This window comes from Plectropomus leopardus, chromosome 22 (genome assembly GCF_008729295.1).
Source record: "Plectropomus leopardus isolate mb chromosome 22, YSFRI_Pleo_2.0, whole genome shotgun sequence".
Classification (NCBI taxonomy): Eukaryota; Metazoa; Chordata; class Actinopteri; order Perciformes; family Serranidae; genus Plectropomus; species Plectropomus leopardus.
The window spans coordinates 5,409,812-5,425,446 of NC_056484.1; the positions used below are offsets into that span (position 1 = coordinate 5,409,812).

General features: G+C 39.7%; 1 protein-coding gene across 1 annotated transcript in view; it reads left to right on the forward strand.

The window, feature by feature from the left end:
* ptn (pleiotrophin) overlaps window positions 1–15,635 on the forward strand; it is a 54,296-nt gene that overhangs the window by 25,894 nt on the left and 12,767 nt on the right. The window contains exons 2-3 of the mRNA XM_042511449.1: window positions 10,451–10,545; window positions 12,132–12,305. Coding sequence (XP_042367383.1) covers window positions 10,452–10,545; window positions 12,132–12,305 — 268 coding nt within the window. The 5' untranslated portion in view covers window position 10,451. The remainder of the gene's footprint in view (window positions 1–10,450; window positions 10,546–12,131; window positions 12,306–15,635) is intronic.

The window sequence follows — 15,635 nt, forward strand, 5'->3', positions numbered from 1 at the left end:
CAAAGAGCGGTGATAAGACGTCCCCCGAAGCCACACTGCACACAGGTAATTCAGCTGTGGCTTTTCTTTCCTAAAAGAAACAGAAATTAATGGTCAGGATGAAAGCTGTGTGAACACAACACATTCCTATCAGCATGATCTCAAATGATCAAACCTGCTGACTCAAAATGTTCACACTGTGTTGCCTTTTTCAGCATATTCTCTTAATGTGCCACATCTATCAGTGTGCGGCCTGTGAACCCTTTTAGTCCTGACATTTAGTACCCGGGGAAACCACATACTCATGAATACTATTGCAGCTCGAGTCATGCTTCATGTCGGTTTGTGTGGGTATGAGACAGTCCCCCCATGAGTCTGTGATCTTTTCATTTCATGAATGAAAATTCAACCAAACCATGCAACATTTGAGCCACTGTAACAAGTGAATTTCCATGCTGGGTTTGATCAATAAAGGCCATCTTATCTTATCAGAAGTCTATTATTTGTTATGTTGTTATTTTCTTTTAATTCTTGACATTTTTTTCCCAAAAAACATTTTTACCAATCACTATTTTTTTATTGTATGCATAATCCATTTTAGAATCCAATTCTATTAATGTCATGTAAATTTCTTTTTACATTCAGTATTATTTCCATAATTTATTGCCAATTAACATGGAATTGTTAAATATTTTAAAATGGTAAATGGACTTCACTTGTATAGTGCTTTTCTAGTGTTCAGCTGAAAATTAACTGAATTAAAATGCTACAGGGTTCAATGGGGGCAACCATGAAATGGGAGCCGCTATTGAGCCCCCTTGAGGCAAATCCATTGTTTCCACGTCTTTGTGTCTTAGCGCGTCTGCATGACTTAAATGTTGTCATCCACCGATGTCTGCGCTCTGCATAGATCCCTGTGTGGACGTCCTTGTACAGCTCTTTTTTTGTGATTATGCAGACTGTATGCACGGCAAGCACATCAGCTGCGCATAATAATCTCTTGGGCCACACTCCAATCCAGTCCAAAACACTGTGGTTAGGCCAGCTGCCACCGCTGCACCTCAGCGAAGTTGGTTTTGAGTTGGATATTTGACAGACTTTAGCTTCGGACCCAGAGGAGTCTTTAGTTTCAGTTTCAATGTTGGCAGGAAGAGGACGGTAAACTCACCTCCCAACCGTCATATTTACTGCTGGGAGCTGAAGTGGATCCTCAATGGTACCGCAGTTGTCTGTGGCCGTTTAGCGCAGAAGTTATGTCTGAGTCTTGAAACACTGGTTTTAAAGCAGCTATAATTGATATTTTTCATAAATAGTGTAAATGAAAAGGGTTGCTTGTAGTGATAAACCTACAGAGAATTATCACTTGAATCCGCAGCCCCCCTCATCTTTTATGCAGCATTATATTGAGTTTAAGCTCATTGTGTAGCTTTGCAGTCCACAACTTCACTGATTTATTTATTCCTTCTGCTTCGTAGCGTCGTTATCTGCTTATCAGATTTTCATAGCTTTTTCAGTGAAAAAGCTATGAAAATCCAATGCACACTACCCACTCATCATCAATCAACAGACCAACACAGTGAGCTACTAGCTGAAGTTAGAGAAACATACGGTCTTCCCTCATGCACTGGTGGAAACCAAAACGGAGATAAAAGACAGTGAATATTGGACCTCTTAAAAAGTAAACATGACTCCAAATGAATGATGATGCCTTTCTGTAACTGCTAGATGTGTAAACAAGCAACTGCTTGCTATCAAGTCAACTTAAGAAATGACAATATGTTAATAGTTTGTGATCAGCTTGTTTTTTTGCCCCTGAGTGGCCAAAAAAATCAGTTGTTATAGGTTTGAAGATATACTCCATACAAGTATGAATAGGAACAAAAACATCCAAAGTATCCACATTAGATTTGACACGGTATCTCTGTATAAGTGGGTTAGTTTATTTTGTAACAAATTAAATTACCACAAAATAATTACCATAGACAGCTTGAGGCACCTAAGCATCAACTTTTCGGCAACCAAGAAAAGCAGCCTTTGTTGAAACTCTTTTTGATGTACATGCGTTTTGAAGTTTGTTTACCCGAACAAGTTCAAATGTATCAATCGCCAATGTTTTTACGGTGATATGATGTATATATTAATCATACTTAAGGGAATAAAACTGAAAACAGGTCCACTTGTTAAAATAGAGAGAAAACAACTTCAGACAGTAGCAAACTTTTAAAACTTTTCTTGCTTTCATTCACAGCTCCCAAACTTTGAACATTCTTTAATAGTTGTTTGAAATGTTTACCCCTTGAGTCAGTGTTAAAAACATGTTTTGTTTTTTTGGTATTTTACCAACCTGTCTCCACTGAAAAGAAGCCCTTATTGAAAGTTTGATCCACTCGTGTGGCCCCCCCTGGCTCTCTTTGTGCAGTTTCTCATGTGAAAACATGGCTGAAGTATTACAAAGCGAAAGAGGGAGTGGAGTTGCCTTTAAGAGGAAAGTTGAATTCAGTCTTCATTTGAGGTAGTACAGTTTTATAAACCAAAAAAGGGAGGGTAATTGATAACTACTGGAGTTTGTCATACCAGTGACAGCACAAGGTTCATAATGTCCTCATATTAGAGCTAATAATAAAGAAAAAGGGGGCACAGAGATGAATGGGCGGATAAGCGAATGAGTGGGTGTTTGGAGGCGTAGATATAATATGATCAGCGTAATGGAGGCATTCATGCATAAGCAGAAGTCTTCAATTTCAGCTGTTTCAGCTCCGATGCTCTCACTGAGCCATTGTTTGTCATCCTTATTATTGTGTTTTTATCATTAAACAAGTCCATCATTCTGCACCGCTGTTCAAACTGAGCTCACTTTTCAAGACTTGGCCTCAAACACAAACACACACACACACACACACACAAAGTGTCACACATGCTGTTTTTGTTCCGGAGCGCGGCTCCCTGGGGGCTCCTCCAGGGCTGTTCTGAGAGATAGCGGGGACCCTCTCCACACACTCTCTCCCCCACTGTCTGACCTTTAAAAAACACAAGTCAGAAAATGTGTGGCATTTTCCTCTAATCATCTGCACCTAAACACATGAGAAATGGTGGTGTGCTTCAATTAAGGCGTCCTGTGGCCCCCATGAGAAATGATTCACTTTTCTTCAGTGGAAGTCATTATCAAACCCGGAGCTATTATTGCACAAGCAGCGTTTTCTAAGCGTCCTCTTATATGATTTACCATATATTTATCTACATTCCTGCTGTAACCCTACACACAGCTGTTTATGCTTTTTGTCCCCCCAGCAGTAACCTGCTGTTTTTTTGTGGCTGCATATTGGAGCTTTATGCTTGACTTTACATCCTTGTCTGACTCTTTCAAAGCCCCCCCTCTAGTCAATACACTTCTCATGTCATCTGCGCAGGAATCTCTCAAAAGCTCAGCTCCAGGAAAAACACAAACCGAGAACCTCCTTTCAATCCTTTCAATATGCCCTGTGTCTAGGTGAGGCATTCGCTTCTCTTCTGAAACACAACTACCGAGATGGGAAAGCCACTCAGAAGTGGATTTTTTCTGCCTGACTCTTCCCAAGGACATAGTGCTGTATCCTCTGTCTGTAACTAAAGATAAACAGACAGTGAAACATAAAGAAAACTCTGTCAATAAGATGCGTTTTCTTTTTGTTTCTGTTCTCTGAATATCCAACATAACTTAGTAGGAAAACGCACACAAACACACAAATGTAACATATCTGTGGTTTACAGAAACGCACAATGCCGACATTTTATTGTGGAGGTTGGTCTGGACATAAGCATTCATTTGAAGTCGTGGACTTTGGTATGTGCAGGTACTGTGAGCTGCACACAGAAGCTCCTTGGTTGTTTTTTGGACTTGTTTTTTTGGTGCACTTCTGCCTCAGCATAGAGTCCTTTGCATTACTATTAGATTTGCAAGACTTGACTTTGACTCTACCTCAGCTGTGTGTGTTTGTGTTTTCCTCTGGGCCTGTGCTTTGTACCTTATCTTCCACACAGCAAAGAGAAAGGTGAAGATGGTCAGGTCTTTCTTCTCCAGGTCGGACAGACCTCTGTGACCTGAGTGGTCTTTTCCACCTGAGACCACTGTTTACCACTTGGAAGAGAACTCTGGGTGTGAGATTTGAACCACCCTTTCCTTTCGATTGCATGTTCATGTGCAATGTACCGACGAAACTAAAAATGCTATGAAAAGACGGGAAGGCCACGGGGAGAATGGGGGAAAAAGCTTATTGCACAAGACAAAACATGCTTAGTGCAGCATGTTTCCACTTTGCCATCCACAACTTTCTGCTTTGCACTGGGAAGTTGGGTTTTTTTCCCTCACTGCCCTGTTGTTCAGTGTTGCACAGTAAGATCAGTCTTACGTCATGGAACATGTTTGGCTGCCATCCCTCCTTTCACTTTGCAGATGAGATAGGTGGAGCGTGGTGGCTCATTGCCGTCCTGCTATCAGAGTTCATCCCCTGTTACAGAAATAGAATAATAGTTATTATTGTAAGTCTAGCTCACTGCACAACCCCTAAATGTTCGTCTGCCATTCCATTAATCACCGAGGATGTAATGAATTCATGGGCACTTTATGATTGGCTGAGCATGTCATCCCAAGATTTTAATATGCACCATATTTTATTGAGTGAATTATAAGTACGGATGCTTCCCGGCACTTATATAAAGAAAATCACCATCCCCTGGCAAATGTGAGTCCAATATTCACTCTTTTAAGGACTCTTTTTTTAGTCACTGCCAACTCCTGAGGGAAATATCTTGCTCTTTAGCTGCTAAATGCTCCACTATGTTCCCTTGCTAGTCATTGACTATGTATGTTTGATGGTGAGCAGGAAGTATAAGGTGGAGATTTTTCCTAAAACAGCTGATGTGTGCAGTCAGTAGTGACATTTGTATTGGTATTTTTGCCATTTTTTATAGTAGCTTTGAGTGTGTTTTAATGTAGGGCATGCAAGAAAAAAACCCTACAAAGGATCACCTCAGTCTGACATTGTGTCCTGTGTGATGAGTCAGAGAGAGCTGGGAAACTACATTCTTTGATTTGTTATCTCTGGGGGCAAAGAGTTATTAAAAAAACATGTATAATTCATGTGCAGCTAAGTGATTTTAAATGCATACATGTGTGTTATAATAATACTTATATTCATCATTAACACACCACTGAGGGGCTGTTGCTTAATTACTCGCTCCCCATATGTATTTTGACAAGTTCCCCGATTAAGAACTGGATTTTGAGATGTTAATGGTTTAAATGAAAGAAACCAAACTCCATATCTCACAGAGCGGTAATGGTGGAAATCTTTTTCGCTCAGCCTGTACAGCTAATAACACAAGTGCTTCACCCCTTCTTGGGTCTTATAATTGATTCATTAAACTGCGCTCTGCTTTGTTCCTGTGCCGTCGACTCCATCGCCTCCTGCGTTTGTGAGCAAAGGATCTGATAGTATAGATAGATACTCCTTTATGTGCTCGGCAGTAATTACGTCAGTGCTAATGAGAGAGAGGAGAGAGATGGAGAGCGTTTTGTTGTTTGTCTGCACTCCAGAGTGGAGAAGCGCCTTGTGTGTATTTGCTGAAGCACACAAGGAGTCACTGAAGGTCCATCGATTTGCGGGCAGTATTGGCTCTCCTCCTTCATTCCCTTCACCAGGAATCCACAGCTGTGTCTGGATCAATGGGGCAAATGGAGGGCTTGATAGGACTAATTCTCACTGGCTCATGAGCCACACTGATCACTGGATGTTTCTGATGTTCCAGCTAAAGAAGTCCCCAAGGTGTGTGGTTTGCAAACATTCAGTTCTCCTATTTCCGTCTTCGCTCAGTAAGGAACTCTATTGAAACACTCAGCCCACTCATGAAACAAACAAAACTGGGAACACCTCATGTAAAAACAAAACTTGGACTCCCTTAAAACAAAATAAAATACAAATGAAGAAACAAAAAATTAAAATGTGAATCCAACAAAGAGCACAGAGACCAACAAAGGCAGACTGAGAGGGGAGCACACAGACTAAATACTCAAGGAGATCAGGGAAAAAACGAGGGACAGGTGACAGCAGGGTGATGAGCAACAGGTGAAACAAATCAGGACAGGGCAGACAATCATTAAGGTGGAAAAAACACAAAGACAGAAGGCAAAAAGGGCATTTCATGTGAAGAAAGAACCTGCAAAGTAGAAAAAAAAAATACACATGAAGAAATATCATGAAAGAAGAAAAAACACAAACAGAAAAATGCCAAAACAAAATCCTCAAAATGACTGACTATAAACAAAAACCTAGAACTGTAACAAGAAACAGATGCTGAATGGGAATTTTTTCCCCTCCTTTATTTTCTCCTCAGCATTATATTGCTTTTCTCAAACACATTGTTTTTCAATTTCAAATACAATTTTGTGACAGACACCACAAATATTTAAATTAAAGTTGAAAGGATTAGTTGAATAATTGGTTAGTTGAGCTACAGAAAATGAACGGGCAACTATTTTGATGATCGATTGATGGGCAAAGTCATTAATGATGGAAAAATGTGAAGTGTTCCAGCTTCACAAATGGGAGAATTTGCTGGGGTTTTTTTGCCGTAACATTTCATTTAACATTGAATTTTTTTTTACATTTCATAGACCTAATGATTAATTCAGAAAATTGGCAGAGTGATATCTATCTATCTATCTATCTATCTATCTATCTATCTATCTATCTGACCTAATGGTTATGACTGTTATTATCCCAAAAGTTGTTTTATTGAATGTGTAACTGTAAGGTTAAAAAATAGGCCTATTTTAATTTAGATTTTTTTGTTTTAATTGATGTGTACATCCCAAAACAAGTCACAGTTCCCAGGATGTCACATATACTGCAATTTGAGTTGTGCTCAAACACCCAAAAGCCACAGAGCGTTAACTTTTATAAGTATTTTTTACGAGTACTGTCTCTTTTAGAACTATGGGAACATCCAAAAAAATTCTTTTGAAACTTTAACTTATACTAAGCTTCTGAGGCATTAAATGACTTTTTATTGGAAGAGTTTCATTTCACTAAACCTTCAGGTATGGCAATATCCTGCATCAAATATCTCCCTTGGAATCTGGGGACAAGTTAAGCGATGATTGATGACTTTTTTTTCTCTTGTGTCCGGTTACTTGGGTATTAGCAGAACACTGAAATATAGAAATTTCATGAAAATCCATCAGTATTTTCATGGTCAGAAAAAGATTTCCTGCAGGACAAAACTCTGTCTTTTTATTGGCAAAGGATGATTTGACCTGTGGTGAATTGAGCTGATATAAAAACCTCATTCCTGAAGTCAAATTACAGGCGTCTGAGTGGGGAGAATAAGTGACTGAGTCGCGGTTGGGTTGCCAGAGACCATGAGGGAAAACCGTCCTCCTCTTCCTGTCAAAAAGTGTCAGGTTACAGGTGCATCTGACCGTGGGTGTTTTTAGGAAAAAGAAGGCAGGAGCATTTATGGAAAGGCGCAAATAAACATCCTTTAAGTTGGCAACCCCCAGCGCTTCGTATAGTCGAATGCTCCGATCCACCCAGTCATCCATTATAGGTGCTGTCATGCTCTGGAAATAGGAGCTGGAAGAGACTTCCATTTAATTTATTGACCTCAAGAGGAGGAGAAACCTGTCGTCTCAGAGGATTTTCCACCTACAGATGAAATGGTTAATTCACTCCAATTCCAAGACGTGTTTCTTTCTTTACCCTCCTGTATGGAGAGCTCATTCAAAGTCATCAACCTCATCCTCTTTTATGCCTGCACTGCACCAAGAGCCCATCACTGTGTGTGTGAGACTAACTGAGGAAAAGGTTTTCTTATCTGTTGAAAGGCCACAATGCCTTTTTCTTGGAAAATGATCCTTATCGGAGCGCTTTCATTGGGTTTTCTCTCTGAAACTCTTAGAACTCATTGTGCGTTCTTCTTACAGTTGGGATTCAAGGATTTTTTTTCTTCCCTTTTTTGGGGTTATGGAGATGAATAGTTTGGAATATCTTAAAAATAGTTGACATAGAAAAACCTTGGAGATGGAGACTGGAGTATTTAATCAAAACAGGGTTTGCCTGCGTGCTGCCACAGTTGGTAAAATATAAAATCAATTGTGTGAAGGATTCAGACGACTTTTCCTGGCAGGCGGACTACAAGCGCTGCCATAAGGCTCATTATGAGCTTCTAAGAAGTGCTGGGAGACGTTAAATCCTAGGTAGGAAGCACTACAATAACATCCAATAATTAAATATAAGGTTTGAATACCTGATTTAAATTTCAGAAGCTTCCACAGCCCTTTAAACAGACTGAGGTTTAAGTTGTGAGGTCTTAAGCGAGAGAACTGAAAAGTTAGGAAGTTCCTAACACAATAGGATGAGGATGGGCTGGGAGGATGGGCTAGAAGCCAGCTCATTATTAATTAAAAATGACAAATGGATATTATTTCCCTGTCCAGATCAGCATTACTACTGGAATTTCAGCAGAGGAGGCGTCAACACTTGGTAATTGCTTCAGTCCCAAGCTGTCTTTCCTCTCAGAGCGCTGGCTGCTAAAGGATTTCGCTCTCTAAAAAAGGGGGGAGAAAGGCAGAGAAGTCGAGAGAAGGGGTGTTCTGCAACAATTTCATCACAGTGCATTAGGCGGATGATAGTGACAGTAACAGCTTTCTGCTGATCCAGGACCGGCTGGAGGATCAAATAATAAAGGAACTTGTAATTCTAATAATATGGAGTATGTTTGAATTTTTAAAACCTTAAACCAGCTAAAAAATGTCAGCAAACTCTCTGTGCAAACAAAGAGACAGACGACCGCTGACGTTTTTTCTATGACTATTCATTGTGCGGTGACAATATAATCCCAGAAGTCTTGTTCCTTTCTCGCTTTCTTGCAGCAGGTGTAATCTCTTTTTGAGCAACAATTTTAAAATTCAGAAAACCTGTTAGGACTCAAAACACAAGTCGTAAACTACAAGCTTCTGCATCTTCTGGCAGCTAAAAAAAGAGTAATGATGCTGGAATAGTTGCCATTTACCTCCAAATTTGTGGCTTCGACATCATTTGCAAACAAATTCACACTAAGGCACCCAAATCACTTTTCAAACATTTTTAGGCCTAAATAAGGGAGGCCACAATCCAACTTTTTCCCTCCCTTATACCTTAATTCTGGGTATTTGCTAATACAAAGTGTTGATTTGATTCAAATACTTGTTAAATACTTCTGTTTCCTCTAATCAAAATCTGTATTCGTCATTGTGCAAAACTCATTGGAGTCAGTTTTAGGTAATTTTACATGAGGGCAGGGATTGCTGTGACATTTAAAACCAAGCCCACAATGACTAAACAAATGTATGACAGTTGAAACATTAAATCTTTTCATGATGTTGGTGCAAAAAACATTTCACCAATACCTTTAAACAAGCAAAGTCACACCCTAAGAATACAAGATTTTGGTGCATAGCAATCAATGCATTTCCTTTCTCGTGATTGCCTGCATGTTTACATCCATGTTCAATTTATAGCTGTGCTCTTTTTTACTGCCTTTTGTTTGGACATTGCAGTTTTCCTGTGGTCATTACTGTGACCTGTCAACCAGTTGAATGATGTGAAACCATCGGCAAGAACACATATCCCACCACCTCCATGTATGTAGACGTGCATCCCAATTTTTGTGTGCAAAACGTGGACCCACTCATAGAAAAAAACAAAATTGGGACTAACTCATAAAACAAGCAACATGGGCACTGGCTTATAAAACAAACAAACAAATAAACAGAGACTGGCTGACCCACTGATAACAGACAAAATTAGAATCTGCTCCTAAAAAAAACAATCGCAGATCTTCTGCGCTAATTGCAGTCAAAAACTCAGGGTACTTTCGATCAGGTGTTCATCAGCATCGATACTGAATATTTCTGTGGGACCTTTTTTCCACGCTGCAGTCTATGTTGTGAGCAAGTGTTGACTCAGTCACTCACAGAATATTTGTGTTGAGTTTCAACGAATCAAATCAAACTTGTGTGTTGACTTTATCTACTCTTGACAAGGTTTCACAGAGACTGACAGTAAATTCAGCAGTGACTGACAGTGTACTGGCAGTGCAGACAATCGAAATGTTGATATTGGAATCCAGCACAGTGGAAATGACAACAGATGAGGGATGGAAATTCCCCAGGCTATTCCTGCATCTCATGAGACTTGGGACAACTCTTGCCTTTCTCTTCTTCCTGCTGTCCTACCAAACAGCTGAATGTGTCAACTCCAGGCACACAGTAAGAGTTTTCAAAAGTCACGACTTCTCAAAATGTTGTGTTTTGAAATGTAGGAGAGTGTTAATTGACATATAAGTAGACAGGGGATACTCTGAAGTCCTGAATCTGAAGTGATCGAGACAGACCGGTAACACTGAGTAAAGAAAGCAGGTTTCTCCTCTAATGATCGTCTTGTCTCTTTTTCAGAATGGATGGACAGAAGCAGTGGACAAGGGTGGCCGTGATGGCACTCCTGGTGCTAACGGTGATGGCAGCTGAAGGAGGCAAAGCAGAGAAACAAGGTGAACCTTGCAGAGCTCAGGACATACTCCTCAACTGTAGAAAAACTATTGCACTATATATAAATGAGAAACAGGAGCACCATGATATTCAACATCAAACTTCCATTAGACACTGCTTCTAATCATGAGTCAGTGTCCATCAATTAACCTCAATAACATAAAAATGACTTCCTCAATGGAGTCACAAACAGGACTATCACCCCCCAAAGTCCTACGCAGTGAGAAGTGTTCCTCTGAACAACTTCTTTAGTTGGACACTACTCTTGAAAATATATGAAAATGAAAAAAAAAAGCCTTTGGGGTTGAAGTAATTGGTCTCCTTTGAGAATTTACCAGAAACAAATAGCAATATCTTGCAAGCAAGGCAAAATAAGTCCGATAAATCCCACTTGGGTAAAGAAAACAACATTTAGCTAATTTAAATTCAAGAAAAAAAGGTTCATTTGCATTGGAAATTAGCACAAGCGCTAAACTCATTACATTTGCCTTGAAATTATATTAAAAAGTCCAAGGGTGGGTAAATACGTTTACAGACAGTGCAAGTAGCAGTTTGCATTTCTTGTTTTTAATAAAAACAAGACTCAGAAACGTTTTTCATAACCAGAGTTGGAGATGTGAAACTTTTGTGTCTCATCAGACTGAAAATATAAAAAAAAGAACTTCAGACTCGACAGCTGTGAGACTGGAACTTGACTCCTTAAATGCATAAGTAAAATCCCTGAAGTCTGAAGTTTTAACCAGCTGAAATTCAGGAAAAAATAAAGATGAGACAACATCAGAGAAGCCTTTTACAGGCACACACCTTGAATATTTATTTTCAAAGACTCCCTCAAGTGAAATCAAGTTTTTAACCATGTTAACATGCCCATATGGTGACAGGATTTAAGATGCTACAAGACACATTAGATGCAAAATGGGAAATTAAGCTACGGCTGAGCATTTCTGCCCTGGAACTGCAGTGTGCCAATGACGAAAACAAAAACCGACTTTCAGTGTGTGTTACATCACAAACGTAAGGAACCGATGCATGCAACTTGCAAAATGAGGGTATGATATTTTGCTGGCAATTAGAAACAAGGTTCAACATGACTCATGTTATCTATAATCATTTACAGGCGCGCCAACGCTCGAATAATTAGCGTATTCATAGGTCTGTGCATGCAAAAAAGCAATCCATTGGATTTTGGATTATTGCAAAAAGTAAACTCTGTGGCAAACAAAAGTTTGTTATACACAAACTAACACCACTGTCATTAATTTTGAAGTCTAAATGAAATTACTGGAAGTAAAAAGCGAATGTTTGGTTTAAAATTAACTACACCATGGTTGCATGAGCTAACGTCGCCAACACAAGCAGACTGTAAAGCCTTTTTTGGTGTGATGGCGTTCTGTGGTCTCATTTGGTACTTGTTAGTATTTTATGTACACAAGGCACATAAAAGCTTCAAAATTTACAAGTGGGATATTTACTGACATATTTTATGTCTTAGAAAAAAACGTGAAAGTCAAGATTCGAGATGAGGGAACCAGGAGTGCTACAATGCTAACTATTTTACTACTGAACTTGTGTGTGTTTGGTCCAACAGGGAAGAAGGAGCGCAAGTCGGACTGTGGGGAGTGGCAGTGGAGTGTGTGTGTAGCCAACGAAGGCGACTGTGGACTCGGCACCAGGGAGGGAACACGAACCGGCACCGACTGCAAGCAGACCATCAAGACCCAGCGCTGCAAGATCCCCTGCAACTGGAAGAAGAAGTTTGGAGGTGAGGGAGGACACGGACATTTCTAAATTAATCTAAAAGGTCTCTTTCACATAATAAAGTACATAATAATCTGCAGAGACTAGAAGAACCAAAAAACCTCCCTTTTTCTAACTGCCGTGCCTCTCTCACCCCACACCTCCCCATAATGTATGCTGGCCTGTCACTCACGCAAACAATGGTCCCATTTTCACAATAGGAGTGAGTAAGCTAGCTAATTAGAGGTACAACGGAAATGTCTGCAGAGGAAGTGATACATCGTCATGGAAAACACAGGAATAATCACCCTGCTTTGTCATTTGCTTTTCGGGCTTGAGACTGTGTAGCCTTCACAGTCTGAAATGTCTTGCAGTGACAAGCCTGAGGGACTTTTGTTCCCCCAGTAAGGCCTGTCAGGCAGGAGCCTGCTGCTCTGCAATGAGCCTGTCACGAGTGATGAACACACTGCAGGAAATAATGGTCCCGCTAACTGGCTATATAGATTATAGCAGCAAAAGTTTTGGAGTAGTGGCAATAAGTTACATGCCTCTGGCCTTTAAATTGTGGGAAGTTACTTGAGAAAAGAACAGAACAGAAAAGAAGATTTTAGTGCAATCATAAAGATGGATAAATACTGTAAGAATTTGTGCCTACGCCCCACAAAATGCGTCAGACTTGGTGTGAAAAGACCCTGCAATGTAACCCTCGCAGCCAAATCTGGACTCAGATATGGTGCTGCTGTCTGTCATTATTGCTTCTAGACTTGTAGGCTAGATACTGTTAGGTAACATATTGCATTAAGGAACAACATTATGTGGCTTTTGGTACTATTACAAGAGCCTTGTAGAAAGTGTTAACTTGACATGGAGTTTTCTCTGCGAGTGTTTTTTTTGGAACTCACAGTACGACACAATAATGCAGGTAGAATATAAACTGAACTTAAAAAGAGTGTGTGATACAATGCTAAAGGCAGGGTTGTAAGCAGCATGACCCAAAAAAGAGGGCAGGTGATGCTGGTAAGCAACTCCACAGCTAATGGGTTTCCATACAATAGACCATAGAAATACCTGTGCAGTGAATGCAAAGACACAAAGCCCAAAACACACAAGAAGTGCTGTTAAAAAAAACGTAAAAGAAAGAAAGAGAATGATCTTTTCACAACCTGTATATATTAAAGTCTTGTGGAGAAAAAATATTCATCCAACCGTAAAAAAACAACATAAAAGGTCTCAATCCAATCCCCAGAATATTCTCAGCTTTAACTTCTCTGTGTTGCTTTAGCAGTCATACACACGTCACTCCCGTCCTAACGTCCCTTCATTAGCCACTTGTTAGTTTTAGAGTAGATTTTAAAATCATTTTATCTGTGTTCAAAGCACTTAATTGATTGCACCTAAATATCTGACAAACATGCTTTCAACATCTGTGAGGTTCTCCAATACTGGCCTTTAAACTGCTCCCTGGGTGAAGACAAAGCACTACTTGGAGGCGTTACGTTGTAGTTATGGTTCTACAAGAGCTGAGGGCATCAGGTCCATGTACTTGGCGGCCATTCGATTTTTATTTTGAGATGAGAAAACAAAAATTGGGAAAGGAACTGTTTCCCTACTACCATTTAAAAATAGGAAGAGTGCAAAGATATTTTGGCTCCTGACTTCTTGGTACGAGGCAAACGGTGCTCTACTTACACAAAAAAATCATTGCAAAACTGAGACAGAAGATTTCTACACACATATTTTAATTCTCCATTTCCGGTTATAAGCATGTCAAAGAAAATCGGATAATGAGTCGTTGTCTCATTTATTTAGAATGTTATCAATAAAACAAAAAAAAGTTTTCTATTTTTTTTGTCTTCCTATTTCTAAATGGTAGTGGGAAAACAGCTAATTTTCTGATTTTATTTTTCTCTTTTCAAAAATAAAAATCTGTTGGTGGCCAAGTACAGGGACGACATCACAATCTGTAAAGGCCTTCAAAATAACCCTTAAAATTATATTTTGATTTTAGAATTCTCTTGATCTTAATCAAGAGAATTTTTAAAATTAGCTTATTTTTTTTTCATCTGCACTTATCTAATTTCTATCATCTTTTCCTAATATTTCCTTTGACTGTATTGCTGTATTCTCTTTGTCATGTTTTTTTATCAGTTACTCCAGAAGTTTGTGGGCTGTTTATAGCAGCTGTTTTTTTGGAATGAAATTGCAGGGAGAAATCAACATGGCAGCTCTCCAAAAAAAAGCCATTTTGAACAGTCAATTTGTGATAAAACACAAACACTTTTTTTCTTTTCCTCTTATATATATAACAGAACTACATGGTACTTGGTATGTGGTGCTCAAATCAACAAAAAATACATTGTGAGGCACTTGGCGGGTGTAGTTCAGATGAAAGAAAATAGTTTCTACATTAAACTGCTCACAACAAGGTCTGTGGATTATATTGAGTAACCGGATTTTCATTTTTGGAAAGAGACATTGCTGCTGAGTTCTTCAAATGTATTTTTTTGGCACCATGAACCAAGTGCCATAGTGTTCCATTATAGTGGAGAGAAGGCAGGAATCACTCAGGTCGATATCTCCAACACTTGGAAACTCACACCAAAACAATCTAGATTGATAAACAGCACTACAGTAAAGAGGAAGAATATGCATTTTTGACTTAGGGGTGAACTGTCCCTTTAAAATCAAGTATTTGATATTGATTTGGTCATTTTTCAAAAGCAGGAGACGCTTCTAAATGATCAGATATTTTTCCAATCATACTTAAAATCTATACAGGACTCGGCTTGGATGTTGGGTTGTTGATGAGTGGGTGTGTTCACACTTGTACAACCATTTTTTTGTTGCTTTCTTTATGTGACACCTTAAAGAGGACATGAGCTTCCTGTCAAATTCCCAGGAGCCTGCAAGGAAGCTCTCTCTCTCTCTCTCTCGCTCTCCGAGACAAATTATGGAGGTGCAACGTTTTAAAGTTGGATGCTCAGGAAGTCCCTGTGGGATTCTTGCAACAATGGCCCCTGTCACTCCCTCTCTCGACTCTCCGTCCCTCCTCTCCTCACCCCTTCTCTCCTCTCTCCTCTCCTCTGATGAGCACCCGGGGATCTCAGAGGCGGTGACAAGGGGTCCGACGCTTTCATGTGAGAGGAAGCTGACGAATGAGTGTCACAGCCCCGAGGGAGCCCAGCTAGAGAGGCAACAAAATAATGGAGGGAGATATGAGAGACATGGGCGTACAGTACACAAACACACACACTCACACACATTTCTATAACATACGCTGCTGCCATTTTCCGCAGCAATCTCTCTGGGGTTGACTTTAAGGTGGATACAATTTAAAATCAAATGAAAACACGTG